The sequence below is a fragment of the Mobula birostris genome, chromosome 9 (assembly GCF_030028105.1).
Source record: "Mobula birostris isolate sMobBir1 chromosome 9, sMobBir1.hap1, whole genome shotgun sequence".
Lineage (NCBI taxonomy): Eukaryota > Metazoa > Chordata > Chondrichthyes > Myliobatiformes > Myliobatidae > Mobula > Mobula birostris.
This window is the reverse complement of record NC_092378.1, coordinates 87,236,621-87,253,496: the sequence shown is the minus strand read 5'-3', so window position 1 is coordinate 87,253,496 and position 16,876 is coordinate 87,236,621. Positions and strand designations below refer to the sequence as shown.

The 16,876-nt window shown below is 35.6% G+C and overlaps 1 protein-coding gene across 7 annotated transcripts in view; it reads right to left on the bottom strand.

Moving 5' to 3' along the window:
• The window catches only part of LOC140202867 (TOM1-like protein 2), a 180,699-nt gene that overhangs the window by 99,354 nt on the left and 64,469 nt on the right, over nucleotides 1–16,876 (bottom strand). For all 7 annotated transcript variants that reach the window (XM_072268363.1, XM_072268364.1, XM_072268367.1 and 4 more), the window contains one exon: nucleotides 8,399–8,548. In XM_072268363.1, coding sequence (XP_072124464.1) covers nucleotides 8,399–8,548 — 150 coding nt within the window. The remainder of the gene's footprint in view (nucleotides 1–8,398; nucleotides 8,549–16,876) is intronic.

Sequence of the window (16,876 nt, the reverse complement as noted above, 5' to 3'; positions counted from 1 at the left end):
TGCAATGGGACTTGGGAGTCCTTGTACAGGATACCCCTAAGGTTAACCTCCAGGCTGAGTCGGTGGTGAAGAAGGCGAATGCAATGTTGGCATTCATTTCTAGAGGAATAGAGTACAGGAGCAGGGATGTGATGTTGAGGCTCTATAAGGCGCTGGTGAGACCTCACTTGGAGTACTGTGGGCAGTTTTGGTTTCCTTATTTAAGAAAGGATGTGCTGATGTTGGAGAGGGCACAGAGAAGATTCACTGGAATGATTCCGGGAATTCCGGGAATATGAGGAACTTTTGTCCGCTGTTGGACTGTATTCCTTGGAGTTTAGAAGAATGAGGGGAGACCTCATAGAAACATTTCGAATGTTGAAAGGTATGGACAGAGTGGATCTGGCAAAGTTGTTTCCCAAGATGGGGGAGTCTAGTACGAGAGGGCATGACTTCAGGATTGAAGGGCGCCCTTTCAGAACAGAAATGCGAAGACATTTTTTTAGTCAGAGGGTGGAGAATCTTTGGAATTTGTTGCCACGGGCAGCAGTGGAGGCCAAGTCATTGGGTGTATTTAAGGCAGAGATTGATAGGTATCTGAGTAGCTAGGGCATCAAAGGTTATGGTGAGAAGGCGGGGGAGTGGGACTAAATGGGAGAATAGATCAGCTCATGATAAGATGGCGGAGCAGACCCGACGGGCCGAATGGCCGACTTCTGCTCCTTTGTCTTATGGTCTTATGGTCTTGGCCGTTGGCTCTCTGCTTGTTGTCTGAAGTTGACAGCAAGAGAAAAACAAGAGGAGTTCCGCCTGCAGCTCAATGGAGTAACACCTACATTTTGTGGCTGCCTTTAATTCCTCCTTTTCCCCAGTCTAAACTATTATTCAAAAATTATTCAATTTTTATTTTTTGGATCTTAGAGGGAAATAGTGGTCATTATGTCGTATCCTTTAAGAAGTGGAAAACAGCCTTTTGAACCCAGCAATAGAAAGGAAAAACCTTCGAAAGAAATATCAGAAGATATGCCTGTCTGGGCTGAGCGTTTGGAACGTATGTTGATGGCTCTCAATAACAAAATGGATAATAACAGTTCTGAGTTGAAGTCGTTCCGACAGAGTTTACAGACTATTGAGGAAAATATTCTTTCCTTGAATACTGAGTTTAAAGAATCGAAACGTCAGATTGCGGATATTTCAACCCGACTGGAACAGGCTCAACGCAAAATTGTTGATTTAGAGGCAAAGTCTCATCGAAATAACATTCGTATTTTAGGTCTTCCGGAACACTCTGAATCTGGGAATCTATTGGATTATTTCGCCAATCTATTTCAATCTCTGTTCCTGGATATGCTATCTCAGCCTCCCGAGACTGAAAGAGCTCACAGAATTTTTATTTCGTCAGGTAAAGCTCGACCAATTTTAGTCAACTTTCTTCGCTTTAAAGTTAAAGATCAAATCATAAAATGTGCAAGAAAACAAAGTTTTTAAATTTAACGGTTCCGAGATCCGTTTTTATGAAGATTATCCACAGGAAGTTATGGAACAACGGATCAAATTCATACCGGTCATGAAAATCGCTTACGAGAAAACTCTTTTTCCACCCTTGAGATATCCAGCGAGATTAAAGCTATTCCCTAAACACTCTACCCCTCGTGCCTTCTTGGATCCCCAAACCGCATTGGATTTTGTCAGTTCTATTGTGGAATCGGCTGAAGCATGAAGGATATTAGAGTCTCCGAATAATTTTCTGAAAGAAAATAGGTTTTGAAGATTTCGGTATGCTGAAGATATCTTTTGATTGATGGATTATTAAAGAAGAGATGGCCTTCTTGGTTTGATTAAAGAATGACTTTTTTTTTGAAGACTGTTTAGTATACGGAGTGAATTAATACAGCGGATAGACTGAACTGGTTTGATTATCTGTTTCTATTTTTCTTTTTCTTTATTAATTAAGTGTCAGTTTGCTTGCAGTTTATATAGATTTTTTTCCTTATATTATGGAGTGTTTAGTAATAGATAATTAGCTTTAATTCTTTTGTTAAATAAGGTAGTAAATTAAAGAATAATGGCGTTGATTTTCTCTCTTTAGAGATTAAACTGTTTGGGTTAATAGTATTGTTTTGGTGTTTTTGGAGACTGTCTCCACATTCCTTTAGCCTATTTTCAATGATTAAGTACAAACATTTTTTTCTTCGCTGGGCTTTCTTAGTTTAAGGTTACGTATTTTTGTTGTAAGCGGGAGGGGGGAATAGGGAGAAAAAACTTTTAATCATTATTTAAATTAAGCGGCACGCGGAATTCCGTTCTTATGTCTTTTCTTGGGGATGCGTTCTGGCCTTTCTTTCTTTTGCCGGATTTCCTTCTTTGGGGATGGTGGGAGATTTGGGGGTACTTTTGTATTTTGGGGTTTATTGTGGGATTTTTTTTTCCACACGCACTTTTTGTATTTTTTCCCATTATGGAGTTCCGGAGCATGCGCGTTTTCTATTTGGTTATATTCATCACCGCCATCTTTGATTAGCCCGCGATGGTATGCGTGTATTGTTGTGTTTAAGAATAATATCCAATGGTACTCAAACAGATAAACGTTATTAGTTGGAATGTACGTGACTGGAATCACCCTATTAAGCGAAAGAAGACATTTAAAGTTTTTAATCGATTCCAGCCCAATATAATTTTTGCTCAAGAAATGCATATCAGAACGGGCGATCAAAATAGGTTTTTTAAAACATGGAAGGGCCTTCAATACCATGCTACTTGTCAAAATAAAACAAAGGGAGTATCTATTTTTATTAAATCTAATATTTTATTTATTCAAGAAGATATTGTTTCAGATAATAATGGTAGATTTTTAATTATTAAAGGAACAATTTGTAATAGAAAAATTGTCCTGGTTAATCTCTACGGACCTAATGTAGATGATCTTTTTTTTAAAAACGTATTCGGTTTATTACCAGACTTAAATGAATATATGCTGCAGATGGGAGGTGACCTCAACTGTTGTTTAAACTCTTTGATTGACAAAAGTTCAACCAATCAGCAGCTTCCAAGTCGTTCGGCAACGCTTATTAATTCATTTTTAACTGATTATGGTTTGATAGAAATCTGGAGAAATTTACATCCTAATGACAGAGTTTATTCTTTTTATTCACATGTTCATAAAAATATTCGAGAATTGATTATTTTATAGCTGATTTCCGATTTTTGTCCAAAGTCCAGAAATGTGAATATGATTCTATTGCAGTCTCGGACCATGCGCCTTTAAGCTTAACTTTTGAGTTAAATGATGTTAGCAATGTAAACTTGCCTTGGCACTTCCCAGAAAATTTATTACAAAGTTCAGACTTTGTTAAATTTATAGAGATTCAGATAAAAGATATCTCTCTTTTTAATAATACGGGAGATGTTTCGAAATTGATTATATGGGATACACTCAAAACGTATTTGCGAGGTCAGATAATATCTTATTTGGCTAAACTTAAGAAACAGACAAAAATAGAGTTAGATAGAATTTTCAAACTCAAAAAAGATCTGGATAACACTTCTGCAGTTTCTCCTAATGTTGAATTATTTAAACAAAGGGTTGAACTTCAATCACAATATAATTTACTATTAACTTATCCTATTGAAAGAAATTTGCTTAAATTAAAAAGTCAATTTTATATGTTTGGAGATAAAAGTAACAAGCTAATAGCATCTCAACTAGATAGAGCTAAAAGACAAATTTTAAAAATTCGTAGGGAGATGGTAGTTTAGCTAGTAATTATGAAGATATTAATAACATTTTTCAAGACTATTACAGTGAACTCTATAAATCTCAGTTTCCAGCTGACCCTTCTAATATGTATGCCTTTTTACAAAAGATTGATTTTCGTAGAACAGCGGTCCCCAACCACCGGGCCACGAGGAAGCAATATGATTTGGCGATAGGAGTCAGCTGCACCTTTCCTCATTCCCTGTCACACCCACTGTTGAGCTTGAACGGATGCGAGGTCATTACCCGCAGGTCATCCATTTCAGCGCGGGAAGGAGATCAACTCCTCGAACTTGCAAATGACGACGGGCTGGAAAGTATATTTGACATAACATCTCTGCCAGCATTCTGGATCAAAGTCAAGGCTAAAAATCCTGAAAAAGCCACGAAAGCACTGAAAATGTTGCTTCCATTTCCAACATCATATCTCTGCAATGAATGCAACGAAAACTAAATTGTGGAATAGACTGGACACAAGGAACCCCTTTCGAGTATTGCTGTCTCCCATCACCCCTCGTTAGGACGGTCTCGTTGCAGGGAAACAAGCCCAGGGCTCCCACTGATTCAGCGATATTGGTGTGTTGCAATGATCTTATATGTTCATATGGGGAAAATATACGCTGCGTGTTTAATATCCAAACGTTATTTAAAATGTTATGATGCTATTGACTTATATAACCATATAACAATTACAGCATGGAAACAGGCCATCTCTCCCCTTCTAGTCTGTGCCGAATGCTACTCTCACCTAGTCCCACCGACCTGCATTCAGCCCATAACCCTCCATTTCTTTCCTGTCCATATACCTATCCAATTTTTCTTTAAATGATAATATCGAACCTGCCTCCACCACTTCTACTGGAAGTTCGTTCAACACTTACTTCAAGCTCCCCTGATAATTGACTTATCACCATATTCATGTGAGGAAAATATGCGCTGTGTGTTTAAAATTAAATTCGTTAGATAAACCCTTTTAGAAAGGAAATTGAGTGTATTAGCCACTTAGCACTGATATTCCGGTCATGATTAACACCCCCTTTCCCTCCCCCGAACAGAATCGCCAGAAACGATTTGTAGAAAAAAATTGTACACGCATGTGCGCTGGTGCCCGTGCAAGGCTTCGTGGTCATTGTAGTCTTTCTTGGGGTAAACCCAGTGTATTTGACTGCTACTCTTGTCCGTTGGTAACCCTACCACCACCCTGGTCGGCCGGTCCGCAAGAATATTGTCAATATGAAACCAGTCCACAGTGCGAAAAAGGTTGGGGACCCCTGTCCTAGAATATCTATTGAAGATCAGCAAATTCTTGATGCTCCTTTCACTGAAAGAGAAATTCAGAAAGCTATTCTTTCAATGCAACCTGGTAAAGCTCCTGGATTGGATGGTTTTACTGCAGGATTTTATAAAAAAAATTTGAACATTTGCTTACTCCTTATATGTTGGAAATGCTTAAAGATTCTTTTCTGTTAGGAGAGTTACCTTCCACATTTTATGAAGCTTCTATTTCTTTAATTCTTAAGAAAGATACAGATCCTACTGACTGTGCTTCATATAGACCTATTTCATTATTAAATGTGGATGCCAAAATTCTTTCAAAAATAATGGCTAATCGGATGGAGAATATACTAGCTAAAATTATTTCTCAGGATCAAACAGGTTTTATAAAAGGCCGTTATTCTTTTTTTAATACTCGGAGATTGTTAAATATTATATACTCATCCCTCTCTAAGATCCCCCAATGTGTTGTTTCTCTAGATGCTTAAAAGGCATTTGATACAGTTGAATGGAAATATCTATTTAAAGTTTTAGAGAAATTTAGCTTTGGTACTAATTTTAATAAATGGATTAGACTGATATATAAAAGCCCTATTGCCACTGTTATCACTAATAACCGTAGATCCCCCTTTTTCCAACTTTCCCAGGGTACGAGACAAGGCTGTCCATTAAGTCCTCCGTTATTTAACTTGATGTTGGAATCCCTGGCTATTGTACTTCGTGAAGCTAAAAATATTCAAGGAATTTCTATAAATGGGACTATTCATAAGATCTCCCTTGATGCGGATGATCTTTTGGTTTATATTTTGAATCCTGAAGAATCTATTACTAGCTTATTGAAATTATTAAATGAATTTGGATTGTTTTCAGGATATAAATTAAACCTGCATACAAATGAATTATTTGCTTTAAATGATTCTGCATCTATATATGGTAATATTCCTCTAAAAGTTACGGATTCTTTTAAATATTTAGGTATCATCATCACTAAAAACTACGGAGACCTTTATAGAGCTAATTTAGTTCCCTTAGTGGATTTTATGAAGCAATTTTTTTCTAGATGGAATCCACTTACACTTTTGTTAGTAGGTTGAATTCATGTAGTTAAAATGGTGATTTTACCAAAACTTTTATATGTATTTCAAAACATTCCTATTTTTCTAACTAAGAAGTTTTTTGATCAGGTTGACTCTATTATTTCATCTTTTGTTTGGAATAATAAAAGACCAAGAATTGGAAAATGTCATTTACAAAAATTAAAAAAGGATGGAGGTCTTACTTTGCCTAATTTAAGAATGTACTATTGGGCGGTTAATATATGTTATGCATGTTCTTGGTTATATTGGACTGATAAAAAGAAACAGCCATCTTGGGTTGATTTGGAATTGAAAATTGTGAAACAATTTCATTTAAGTTCATTATTAGGAGCTCCTTTACCTGTATAATTAGCCAAAATTTCTATTCTAAATATAAATCCTATGATTAATCAATCATTATGAATGGGGTACCAGTTTTGTAAGTTTTTTAATCTTAAAAAATTTAACCTTTTTAGTTTATTTTATCAAACTATTTATTTAAACCTTCACTTAGTGATCCTACCTTTTCTCTTTGGAGGAATAAAGGAATTTTTTCCTTTATGGACTTGTTTCAATAAGGTTGATTCATGTCCTTTGAGAAATTAGTAACTAAATACTCTCTCTCATACTCACATTTTTTGCAATATCTTCAGGTCAGACATTTCTTACAAAAATATTTAAGTAATTTTTCATATATACAAGACTCTGACCTGTTAGACATTATTTTAAAAATGAACACTTTAGTGAAAGGTTTTATTGGGAAAATTTATAATTTATTATTACAACAGGATAATTATCCTTTACTTAAGATTAAGCAAGATTGAGAAAGAAAGCTTAATATGACCTTGAAAACAGAGGATTGGTTGTGAATTTTGAAGCTGGTTAACTCTTCTTCGATTTGTGCCAGTCATTCTCTAATTCAATTTAAAATTGTACATCGTTATTATTTGACGAAGGAGAGATTGTCTAAAATATTTCCTAATGTAAATAGTCAGTGTGATAGATGCAAAACTGAGATAGCTACATTGACACATATGTTTTGGTCATGTCCGGTATTGAAACAATTTTGGTAATCTATTTTTTCTACAATCTCTAAAGCTTTAAAAATCAATGTACAACCTAATAAATTGACAGTTTTGTTTGGTATAATTCCTCAACATACTCACGGTATTTCTATATCTGACCAATACGTAATTGCATTTGTCACATTACTGGCTAGAAGGGGTATTTTATCAAAATGGAAAGATGCCTCTGCTCCCACTTTGATACAATGGTTCTCTCAGGTGATGTTATGTCTTAGTTTGGAAAAAATTAGAAGTCGAACTTTTGATCCCAAATTTGACTTCGAAAGAAAGTGGGGTTCTTTTGCCCGTTATTACCATTTGACTTGAGTTAATACAGATGGTCCTTCTCTGATGCTTGCTTATATGGGTTTGGTTGGCGGTTTGATGTCTTTTTTTAATGGAAGCTTGTATGGCGCATAGCTCCGGGTTTGTGCTCCAAATGTTTTTTTTTTCCTTTTTTTTAGATACTAGGAGGTTTCCTCTGTTTTAGTTAGTAAGGGTTCTTTTTTTCTTTCTTTCCTTTTTTCCATAAAAAAACCTTAATACTTTGTTTTTTGATTATTATTGATATATTGCTCGGCCTGGTCGATAGTTTAACTTTTACTTTACATATGGACATGTTATCTTGATTATTTTGATATATTTTTTTCTGTTGTTGATTTTCAATAATAATTAATAAAAAGATTTAAAGAAAGAAAAACAAATTTATCTTCATGCTGTTTATGTTCACTGTAATTTGCTGATGATTTATACTAAGAGCGCCCTGTCATATGGACTAGGGAGACCTTTTTAATGTTGGGATGAAAGTGGTGCCATGCCAGCACATGAAAGCTGCTGGACTTCTGTAGTGATGGCAATCTAACAGAATATTTATTTGCCATAACATTTGTAATTCCACTGTTCATACAAAACCCACAAGAACACTGAAGCTCAATATAACCAGAAAATAAGGCCTGCTTTTTCATTTGTTAAAAGCTGCTTTCCTTTGTCCTCTCCCTTGTACCTGGACAGTAACTGGATAACACCTTTTTTTAAAGAAATGGTGCTATCTCCATCCTTTGCAATGAAGGAGTTTGCAGAGGAAATGCATATTTATTATGCAAATCCCCTGGGGCTATGGGCTAAATTTGACCCAATTGCTACTGTTCATGTCTCAAACACAAAATGTAACATTTTGAAACTGAAGAATCTGAAAATTTTACAAGATATTTATAAAATTAAGCAGCAAAAGTTAGAAGAAATACACACACCTGTATCAGTCCAAGCACTTTATCCTGTACGATAGCTGGCGGGTTATTCTTGGGTAAGACAATTTTGACCAGAATGCCATCGATGAAGTCACGATTAGCTACCAGGACGTGGAAACGATGACCACAGTTCTTAACACAAGTCTCTAAAATCTAGTTATGAAAGTAAGACAAATTACTTTTTTTTTGTTGATTTAAGATGAGGTAAAACATGTTTCTTCCACTAACACTATATGACATGTAGTATTTTATATTCTGCTTCCAAAATGCTTCTGGGAGAATTGGCTAAATTAATACTAAAACAAAAACAGAAAGTGCTGGAGATATTCTGCCATTGAGCCAACTAGGGAGGGGGAAGAGGTAAAATGTTAACACTTCAAGCCAAATACTTTCCAACAAAATCAGAAGTGTGAACGTGTGTGTTAAAATTGGCGAGAACAGAAGTAATGCCTATGATAGAATGAAAACTGAGAATATTCAGTTAACGCAAATTTTGTTGAAGGCATCTAAGAGATGGTGTGAAAGCTTAATGATTGCAACTGATGTGTCAGGATCAGCATAAATGAGGGAGATTAATGAAATCAACAGAAAAATTGCTAGAACTGTGAAATATATTTCACAGAATAGGCTTAACACCGGAGGAGGTCATTCCTCCACTGTCAGTACTGGTGCCACAGAAGAACACTCCTGCTAGTTCACTCCATTATTGCTCTATGTTGAACTACAGCAATCTTTCTTTTCAGATGTTTTCAACACTGTAACTGAATTTGCCTTCAGTACCACCCCAACAATGCAGTGCAAACTCAAAGTATTCTCTGTATAAAATATTTTTCTTCCTGACATTTTATGTCCTTTTGCCAATCACCTCATTCTACATTCACTAGCTCTTGATTCTTCCATCCATGAGAACATCTTTCTTTGGAGAAATTGTTTTTGGAAACGTTCAGTAAATTTCTTCTGCACCCTCTGAAGCTTTTACCTTTTTCCTAACATGTGGCATTTAGAACTGGACAAAATGCTCAAATGTGACTACACCATTTTATAAAGGTACATCATGCTTTCGATGCTCTTGTATTCTGTACATCTACTTATAAAATCCGGGAAGCCATACTCCACTTTTAAGTGCATATCACCCCACTGACATTATGAAAAGCTGAGAGGAGTGAGGCAGGGGCTGTCAGGTGATAGGTAAAATTGGGGGAGGAGGAGAATAAGAGACAGGTGAAATCAGATGGCAGAGGGGTGGAGCTGAGATACTGCTGGTGGGTAACAAATAAGGAGGAAGGAAGGGAGAAAGGGAGACAGAGGTGGGGGAGGGAAGGTAGAGACAGAGGCTGGATGGTGATATGTCTAGACAAGAGACTGCAGATCCCGGAATCTGATAAGTAGGGAAAGTGATAAGTGGAACCATATAAGGGAGGAGGATGGGCAGATGTAACTAGTTGGAGGAGGGAACGGGAAACATAGTAGGTCAAGTGTGTGGGTGATACATAGGCGAACCAGTGAGACAGGGCAACTTGGTTATGGATTGATGCTGTAGCCACAAGTGTTCCTTCTCTTCTGGTTGCAGCAGAAAGTGTTTTGGGACAGCGAGGGGTGGGTGGAGAAGGATGAGACAACCATGTAGTCACTGAAAGCAAAGATGGGTTGGTGAGGGGAGGTGTAACTGGTGGTGGATCGTATCATAGTTGGCAGTAATGGTGAAGAATGATGCACTGAATGCAGAAGCTAAAACCGAGGGAACTCTTAACTCTGTCTAGGAGGGCTGTGGGGGAATATCTGAAAGCAAAAGTCTAGGAAAACTAGTGAGGAGTCCATCAGCCACAGTAGAGGGGAAGTCACATTTCCTGAAAAAGGACGCTTCAGATTACGTAGAACGGAAATGCTAATCTTGAGAAAAGATGCAGTTGAAACAAATAAACTGAGAAAAGTGATGTCATCATTTAAGAAATTCGGTGAGAAGGAGTGTAATTGAAGTACTGTAGCTGTAGAAGCAAGTGGCTTTGTAGTAAATGTCAATACATAGTTTGTCTTATGAGATGGAGACATAGAAATTCAGAAATAGGAGAGTGGTGTTGAAAATAGTCCAAGTGAATTTAGATTATGAGAACACTCAGTCCTCTTTTATTGTCATTTAGAAATGCATACATGCATTAGGAAATGATACAATGTTTCTCCGGAGTGATATCACAGAAAATTTCAGGGTGGGGTGGAAGTTAGTTGCAAAGATTATAAGATTGACAAGTTCCACATGAGTGCAAGAAACAACACCAATGTAATTATTGATGTAACAGAGTAACTGAAAGAGTTGCAGAGTTAGGTTTGGAACAAGGACTGTTCCACATAGGCAATGAAAAGACTGGCATGATTAGGAACCATGAGTGCCACTTGTGATTATAGATTTGTGAAGGAATTGGATCTAAACCAGATGAGGCAATTTAGAATGCATTTGCTTTCTCTTCTTTAAAAATCACACCAGTGTCTTTCGCTGTCTCCTGCTAACTGACAGTCACCTACCAAAAGACCGAAGGTTGTTAGAGGGATACAGAAGCTGATTGTCAAATAGTTTACCACAGAAAACCCTAAGAAACTTAAAAGGTTTATGTAGGTTGGTGAATTGTGGAAACTCCTCTTTGATACCGATCCAGAGGTGGACATCAGCAAAGACAAACACTGATCTTGCTCTTAAACCATAAGGCTATTCAGAAAGCAAGAGACATGTGCCCACTTATCAATCCTTGTTCCTGACAGCCCTGCTGGCAGCCGATGGGGTAACATCTTTTTGAACTTGCTCCTACCTTATCTAAATTTTTGTTTCCTGCCAGTTTTTTGAAACCTTATTACAAATCTCAATATTGCTCTATTATGTCTATGAGAAAGACCAGAGCCTCTGCAAAAGAAAAAGAAGATGATTCTCCAACCACTTTGGAATCAATTGGAGATTTCCTTAAAAAGCAAAGAACAGAACTTTCTGAGGAATTTCAACATCTTAATGTCAAGTTGGACACTATTCAACAAACTTTAATCAAACACGATAAGCGAATTAAGGAGAATAAAGAAACTTTGTCGATACTGGAAGCGGACTTAGAAGACATAAGTAAGCTCTGCAAAAAATTATCATTATCTAATGAAAAACTAGCAAAGAAGATTACCAACCTGGAAAGCAGAAGCAGAAGGAACAATCTACGTATTCTGGGTCTTGAAGAATCAAGTAAAGGTGCCTACCCCATGGAGTTCTTTGCAAGCTTTCCGAAGAAGCTATTCCCTGATTTACTGCCTTCTGTGCCTAAGCTGGACCGCACCTACCGGTCACTGGCCCCAAAACCAAAGTCAAGGGAGCGACCTAGGTCGGTTATTTTATGTTTTCATGAATTTCATTCTAAGGATCTTTTAATCTGTCATACCCGTCGAGTAGGAACGATTGATTACAACAGGAAGATGATCAGATTCGTGGAAGATTATACACCGAAGGTTATGGCTGAATGTGCCAAGTATAAAGAGGTTATGTCGCTGCTTTATAACAAAGGGTTTAAGCCCTCCCTTTGCTTCCCAGCACGTCTTAGAATCGTTCAGGAAAATAGTGTGCAGAAATGGCTGGGATTGGTTGAACATGTATAGAAGTTTTTGAAAGCAGAAGATTGATTGTGTTATATCTCTTATAAGAGCAATTATCATTTTAATGTTGGATAGAATAAGGTTTTAATAAACTTAAGTTTTGACCATTTATATATCTTGCTTTTTGATATTTTCTTTGCTATTTTTTATTACTTTACTCTTTTTTTGAGGTTTTTCTATATATATTTTTTGGAAATTGTTAAAATGAATCCTCTTATGTTTTGGATTTCTGATCTACGTTTATTTTGTCTGTTTTCTCTTGGTAGGAACAAGGTTATTACCTCGAATGATTGGAGTTTTACCAGCAGGATTTCTTTGGGAGGGTTGTCTTTAGGGTTTAGCATGCCGACTGTCCTTTGGCGGGCTTTTTGGCTTTGGAAGGGGGAGGGGGAGGGGGGTGGGGTTCCTTTTTTTTTCCCTGGAAGCTGGGTTGGGCTACCATCCAAATTTTCTGTTTGAGTACCTTATTTTATGGTTCTTTCTCTGATTCTAATAATGTATGGTCAGATTGTTTAACTCTTCTGTTAATTAATATTTAAAATGGATCAAAATATTAATTTACTTAGTTTTAATGTGAAAGGATTAAATCATCCTGTGAAACGGAATAAGATTTTTGCTTATATTAAAAAGGGCCCCCATTATTTTTCTACAAGAAACGCATGTACGTAGTTGTGACAACGCACGCCTTTTTAATCAGTGGAGGGATTTACAATTTTGTTCTTCATTCAGAGCAAAATCTCAAGGGGTCTCGATTTTTATAGACAATACAATTTCTTTTGTTCAACATAAAGTTGTCCCTAACCCTAATGGGCGATTTGTCATAGTGTCAGGGAAACTAGATAATAAATTAATTGTATTTGTTAATGTGTACGCCCCCAAAGTGGATGACCCAGGATTTTTTGAGTGTTTCTTTTCATTCCTGCCAGGTTTGAGTCTTTATTCCTTAGTGATGGAAGGAGATTTTAATTTTTGTGTAGACCCAGTATTAAATCATTCTTCCTCTAAATCAGCCACACCTAATAAATCAGCTTTATTTATTCCATCCTTTCTAATGAAATGTGATATTGTTGATGTCTGGCATTTTTTTCACCCGGCAGAAAGGGAGTATTCATTCTTCTCTCATGTCCATCATTCCTATACCAGGATTGATTTTTTTTAAATTGATAGTCAAATGATTCCATTAGTTCGATCCATTGAATATAAAGAAATAGCTATATCCAACTATTCTCCTGTATTTCTATCTTTAAATCTTCCTCGTTTTATTCATATGAACAGATCCTGGCATTTCAATTTAACTTTGTTATCTGATAAGGAACATTCTAAAATTTCTGGAGAATCAAATTACTCTTTTTTTTGAAGAAAATACGTTGGAAAAGACTTCTAGTCTTATCATTTGGGACGCTTTTAAGGCATATATTAGAGGACAAATTATCTCTTATACTGCATATGTTAAGAAAAAAGCTAATAAAGAGAGAGCTGACTTAGTTAATCAATTAAAACAATTAGACCAGAAATATGCTTTGGCACCAGACACTGAACTATACAAAAGACGTATTGAAATTAAAACTAAATATGATCTTCTTATAACGTATCCAATTGAAAGCCAACTTTTAAAAGATAGAAGCCAATTCTATATACATGGAGAAAAAACTGGTAAACTATTGGCTAATCAATTTAAGACCTTTATAGCTAAACAGCAAATTAAAGAAATTCGCAAAACCAATGGTGATTTGACAACTGACCATTTTGAAATAAATGACACTTCTAGAGAATTTTATTCTAAACTACAGTTCTGATTTTGTTAAAGATAATACTGCAATGAACAAATTTTTAGACCAATTAAATATTCCTGGACTTTCGGTTGATAATCAACCTATTTCTCAGGAGGAAATCACTGAGGCTATACGATCATTGCATTCTGGGAAATCTCCAGGACCTGATGGATTTTCTGGAGAATTTTATAAGGCTTTTTCTTCATCACTTATACCTTGTACCTTACTGATTCCTTCAAAGTGGGTAGGTTGCCACAGTCTTTTTATGAAGCTTCCATTTCACTTATTCTTAAAAAGAATAAGAATCCCAATGTTGATGCTAAGATCCTATCTAAAGTTTTGGCCCGTAGACTCGAGAATATTACACCTTCTATAATATCTGATGATCAGACAGGATTTATTAAAAATCGATATTCCCATTTTAATATACGGCAATCGTTAAATGTTATACATTCTCCATCCAAGGAAATATCCCATGTGTGATTTCTCTGGATGCGGAGAAGGCTTTTGACTGAGTTGAATGGAATTACCTATTTAAAACCTTAGAAAAATTTAATTTTGGGCCCAATTTTATTCTTTGGATTAAATTACTTTAGTTATCTCCATCCGCTCGGGTCCTTACTAACTTTCAGAATTCTAAACCAATTAAACTCCAATGTGGAACCAGACGAGGATGTCCGTTGAGCCCTCTGCTTTTTGATTTGGTATTAGAACCCTTAGCAATTGCCTTTTGAGAGCCTAAAGACATCACCGGTATCTTAAGGAAAGGTACTACTCATAAAGTTTCGCTTTACGCTGATGACCTATTGCTTTTTATATCTAATATTATAACTTCTTTACCCTCTATATTTCTTTTACTGACTAATTTTAGTCAGTTTTCAGGATATAAATTGAATTTACATAAGAATGAATTGTTTCCTTTAAATAATTTGATACCAACCTTCCTTTTAAAATTGTAAGAAAACAATTTACATATTTGGGTGTAATATTCACTATGAATTATAAAGACCTACTCAAAGAAAATTTTCTAACCTTAATGAATTATGTGAAAAAGACACTTTCTAATTGGATGCCTCTCTCTTTATCATTGATTAGTCAAATTAATTCTATTAAAATGAGTATTTAACCTAAATTTATATACCTTTTTCAAGCCGTACCTGTTTTTATTCCTAAGTCTTTTTTTGATTCTTTAGATTTGATTCTTTCTTCCTATATATGGAAGAACAGAAAACCCCGATTAAATAAAGCCCACCTTCAAAAAATTAAAAAGAATGGAGGCCTTGCTCTACCCAATTTTAGGTTATATTATTGGACAATTAACATATGAAATCTTACGTTCTGGATATATTATATTAATTGTGAGGATTGTCCAACACGGGGCTTTTTGGAAGCCAACTCAGTTACGAAATTTTCTATTATTTCTCTTCTCGAATCCTCTCTTCCTTTATCTTTAAATAAATTAACTGACAGTTTGGTGGTTAAACACACTTTGAGGATCTGGCTAGTTTAGAAAACATTTCGGTTTATTGAGATTTTCTCTTTCTAGTCCTATTTTTTCTAATTTTTTTTAAACCATCTACGACTCATCTGTTTTTCAGAGAATGGGATACATTAGGCAATAAACAATTTCAGGATCTGTTTGTTGGAGGGTTTCTTTCTTCTTTAGAGCAGCTCTCAAATACCCACTTCTTTCGATATCTACAGATTAGAGATTTTTTAAGATCTAAACTACATATATTTCCTACCAGCCCGGATAAGAACATAATAGATGTAATTTTTAATTTGAAACCTTTTGATAAGGGCTGAATATCTTACATTTATTGTGTGTTGTTGGGACTGAGAATGGCTCCTTTAGACAAAATTAAAAAAGACTGGGAAAAGGATTTACAGACTTCATTATCTGATGAGACCTGGAGGGCTATTTTCAAAATGGTTAATTCTTCATCATTATGTGCTCGTCATTCCCTCCTACAATTTAAAGTAGTACATAGGGCTCATATGTCTAAAGACAAGCTCTCTCATTTTTTTGCAGATATATCTCCTTATTGTGACAGATATAATAATGGAGAGGCTTCATTAATTCATATGCTTTGGTCATGTTCGAGCCTTGAAAAATATTGGAAAGATGTATTCCAAACTTTTTCTGTACTTTTTAAAGTTAATTTTAAGCCCAATCCTTTGACTGCCTTATTTGGTATTGTTGAGGAAAGAGCTATAATTTTGGAGCCTTTGGTACTGGATTTTATTTCTCTTATGGTTAGGAGGGTGATCTTGCTTAAATGGAAGGAGGTTGCCCCCCCCACACACACATGCTCAATGGTTATGCAATGTTATGTCATATTTAAATTTAGAGAAGATTCGTTGTTCGATTTCTGATTCTAATCAAGATTTTCAAACTATTTGACAATCTTTGAATTGTTACTGTTATTAAAATATAGATCTGGGCTATTATTATAAAACACTATATGGTAAAGTACTCTTTTTTTTCTTTTGTTTTTTTTACCAACCAGCTTTGTCTTGGAAGTGGGTGTAGATTTTAATAGTAATATAATTAACCATACTATTGTATTTCATAATTCAATTTATTTTATTTGATTGATCATGAATATGGGATACCGTGATTGTATCAGTGTGATTTATCTATAGTACACTTTGTGCTACCTTATTTTGATTTATAATAAGTATCCTTACAAATTCTGTATTTGTGTATATGAAATGTAATGAAAATATTGGAAAAAGAAAAAAAGAATCTTGTTCCTTGCCTCTGAATCCTTCAACATTATCTTTAGATCCAGTTTGTTCCACTGGAGCAGGGCAAGATAGGACTGTGCTGTTTCTACCAAGAGGAATGCAGAGTGAGCTAAGTGATAAGCAAGAGTAAAGGAGATGAATCAGTAGATTCCGAGCAGCCTGATATAGTAAGGATCTCCAATTTCTTGGGATGCTAATCTGCTTAATCTTAATCTCAACAATGCAGTTATCACAGACTTTAAAATTTCATTTTCTTTCTCAGAGATTTTTGGATAAGAGTTGGGAGGGTCTGAACTAACTGTTGATTCTAGGCAGGTTGTCAAATTCGGCATGCTCCTTTAAG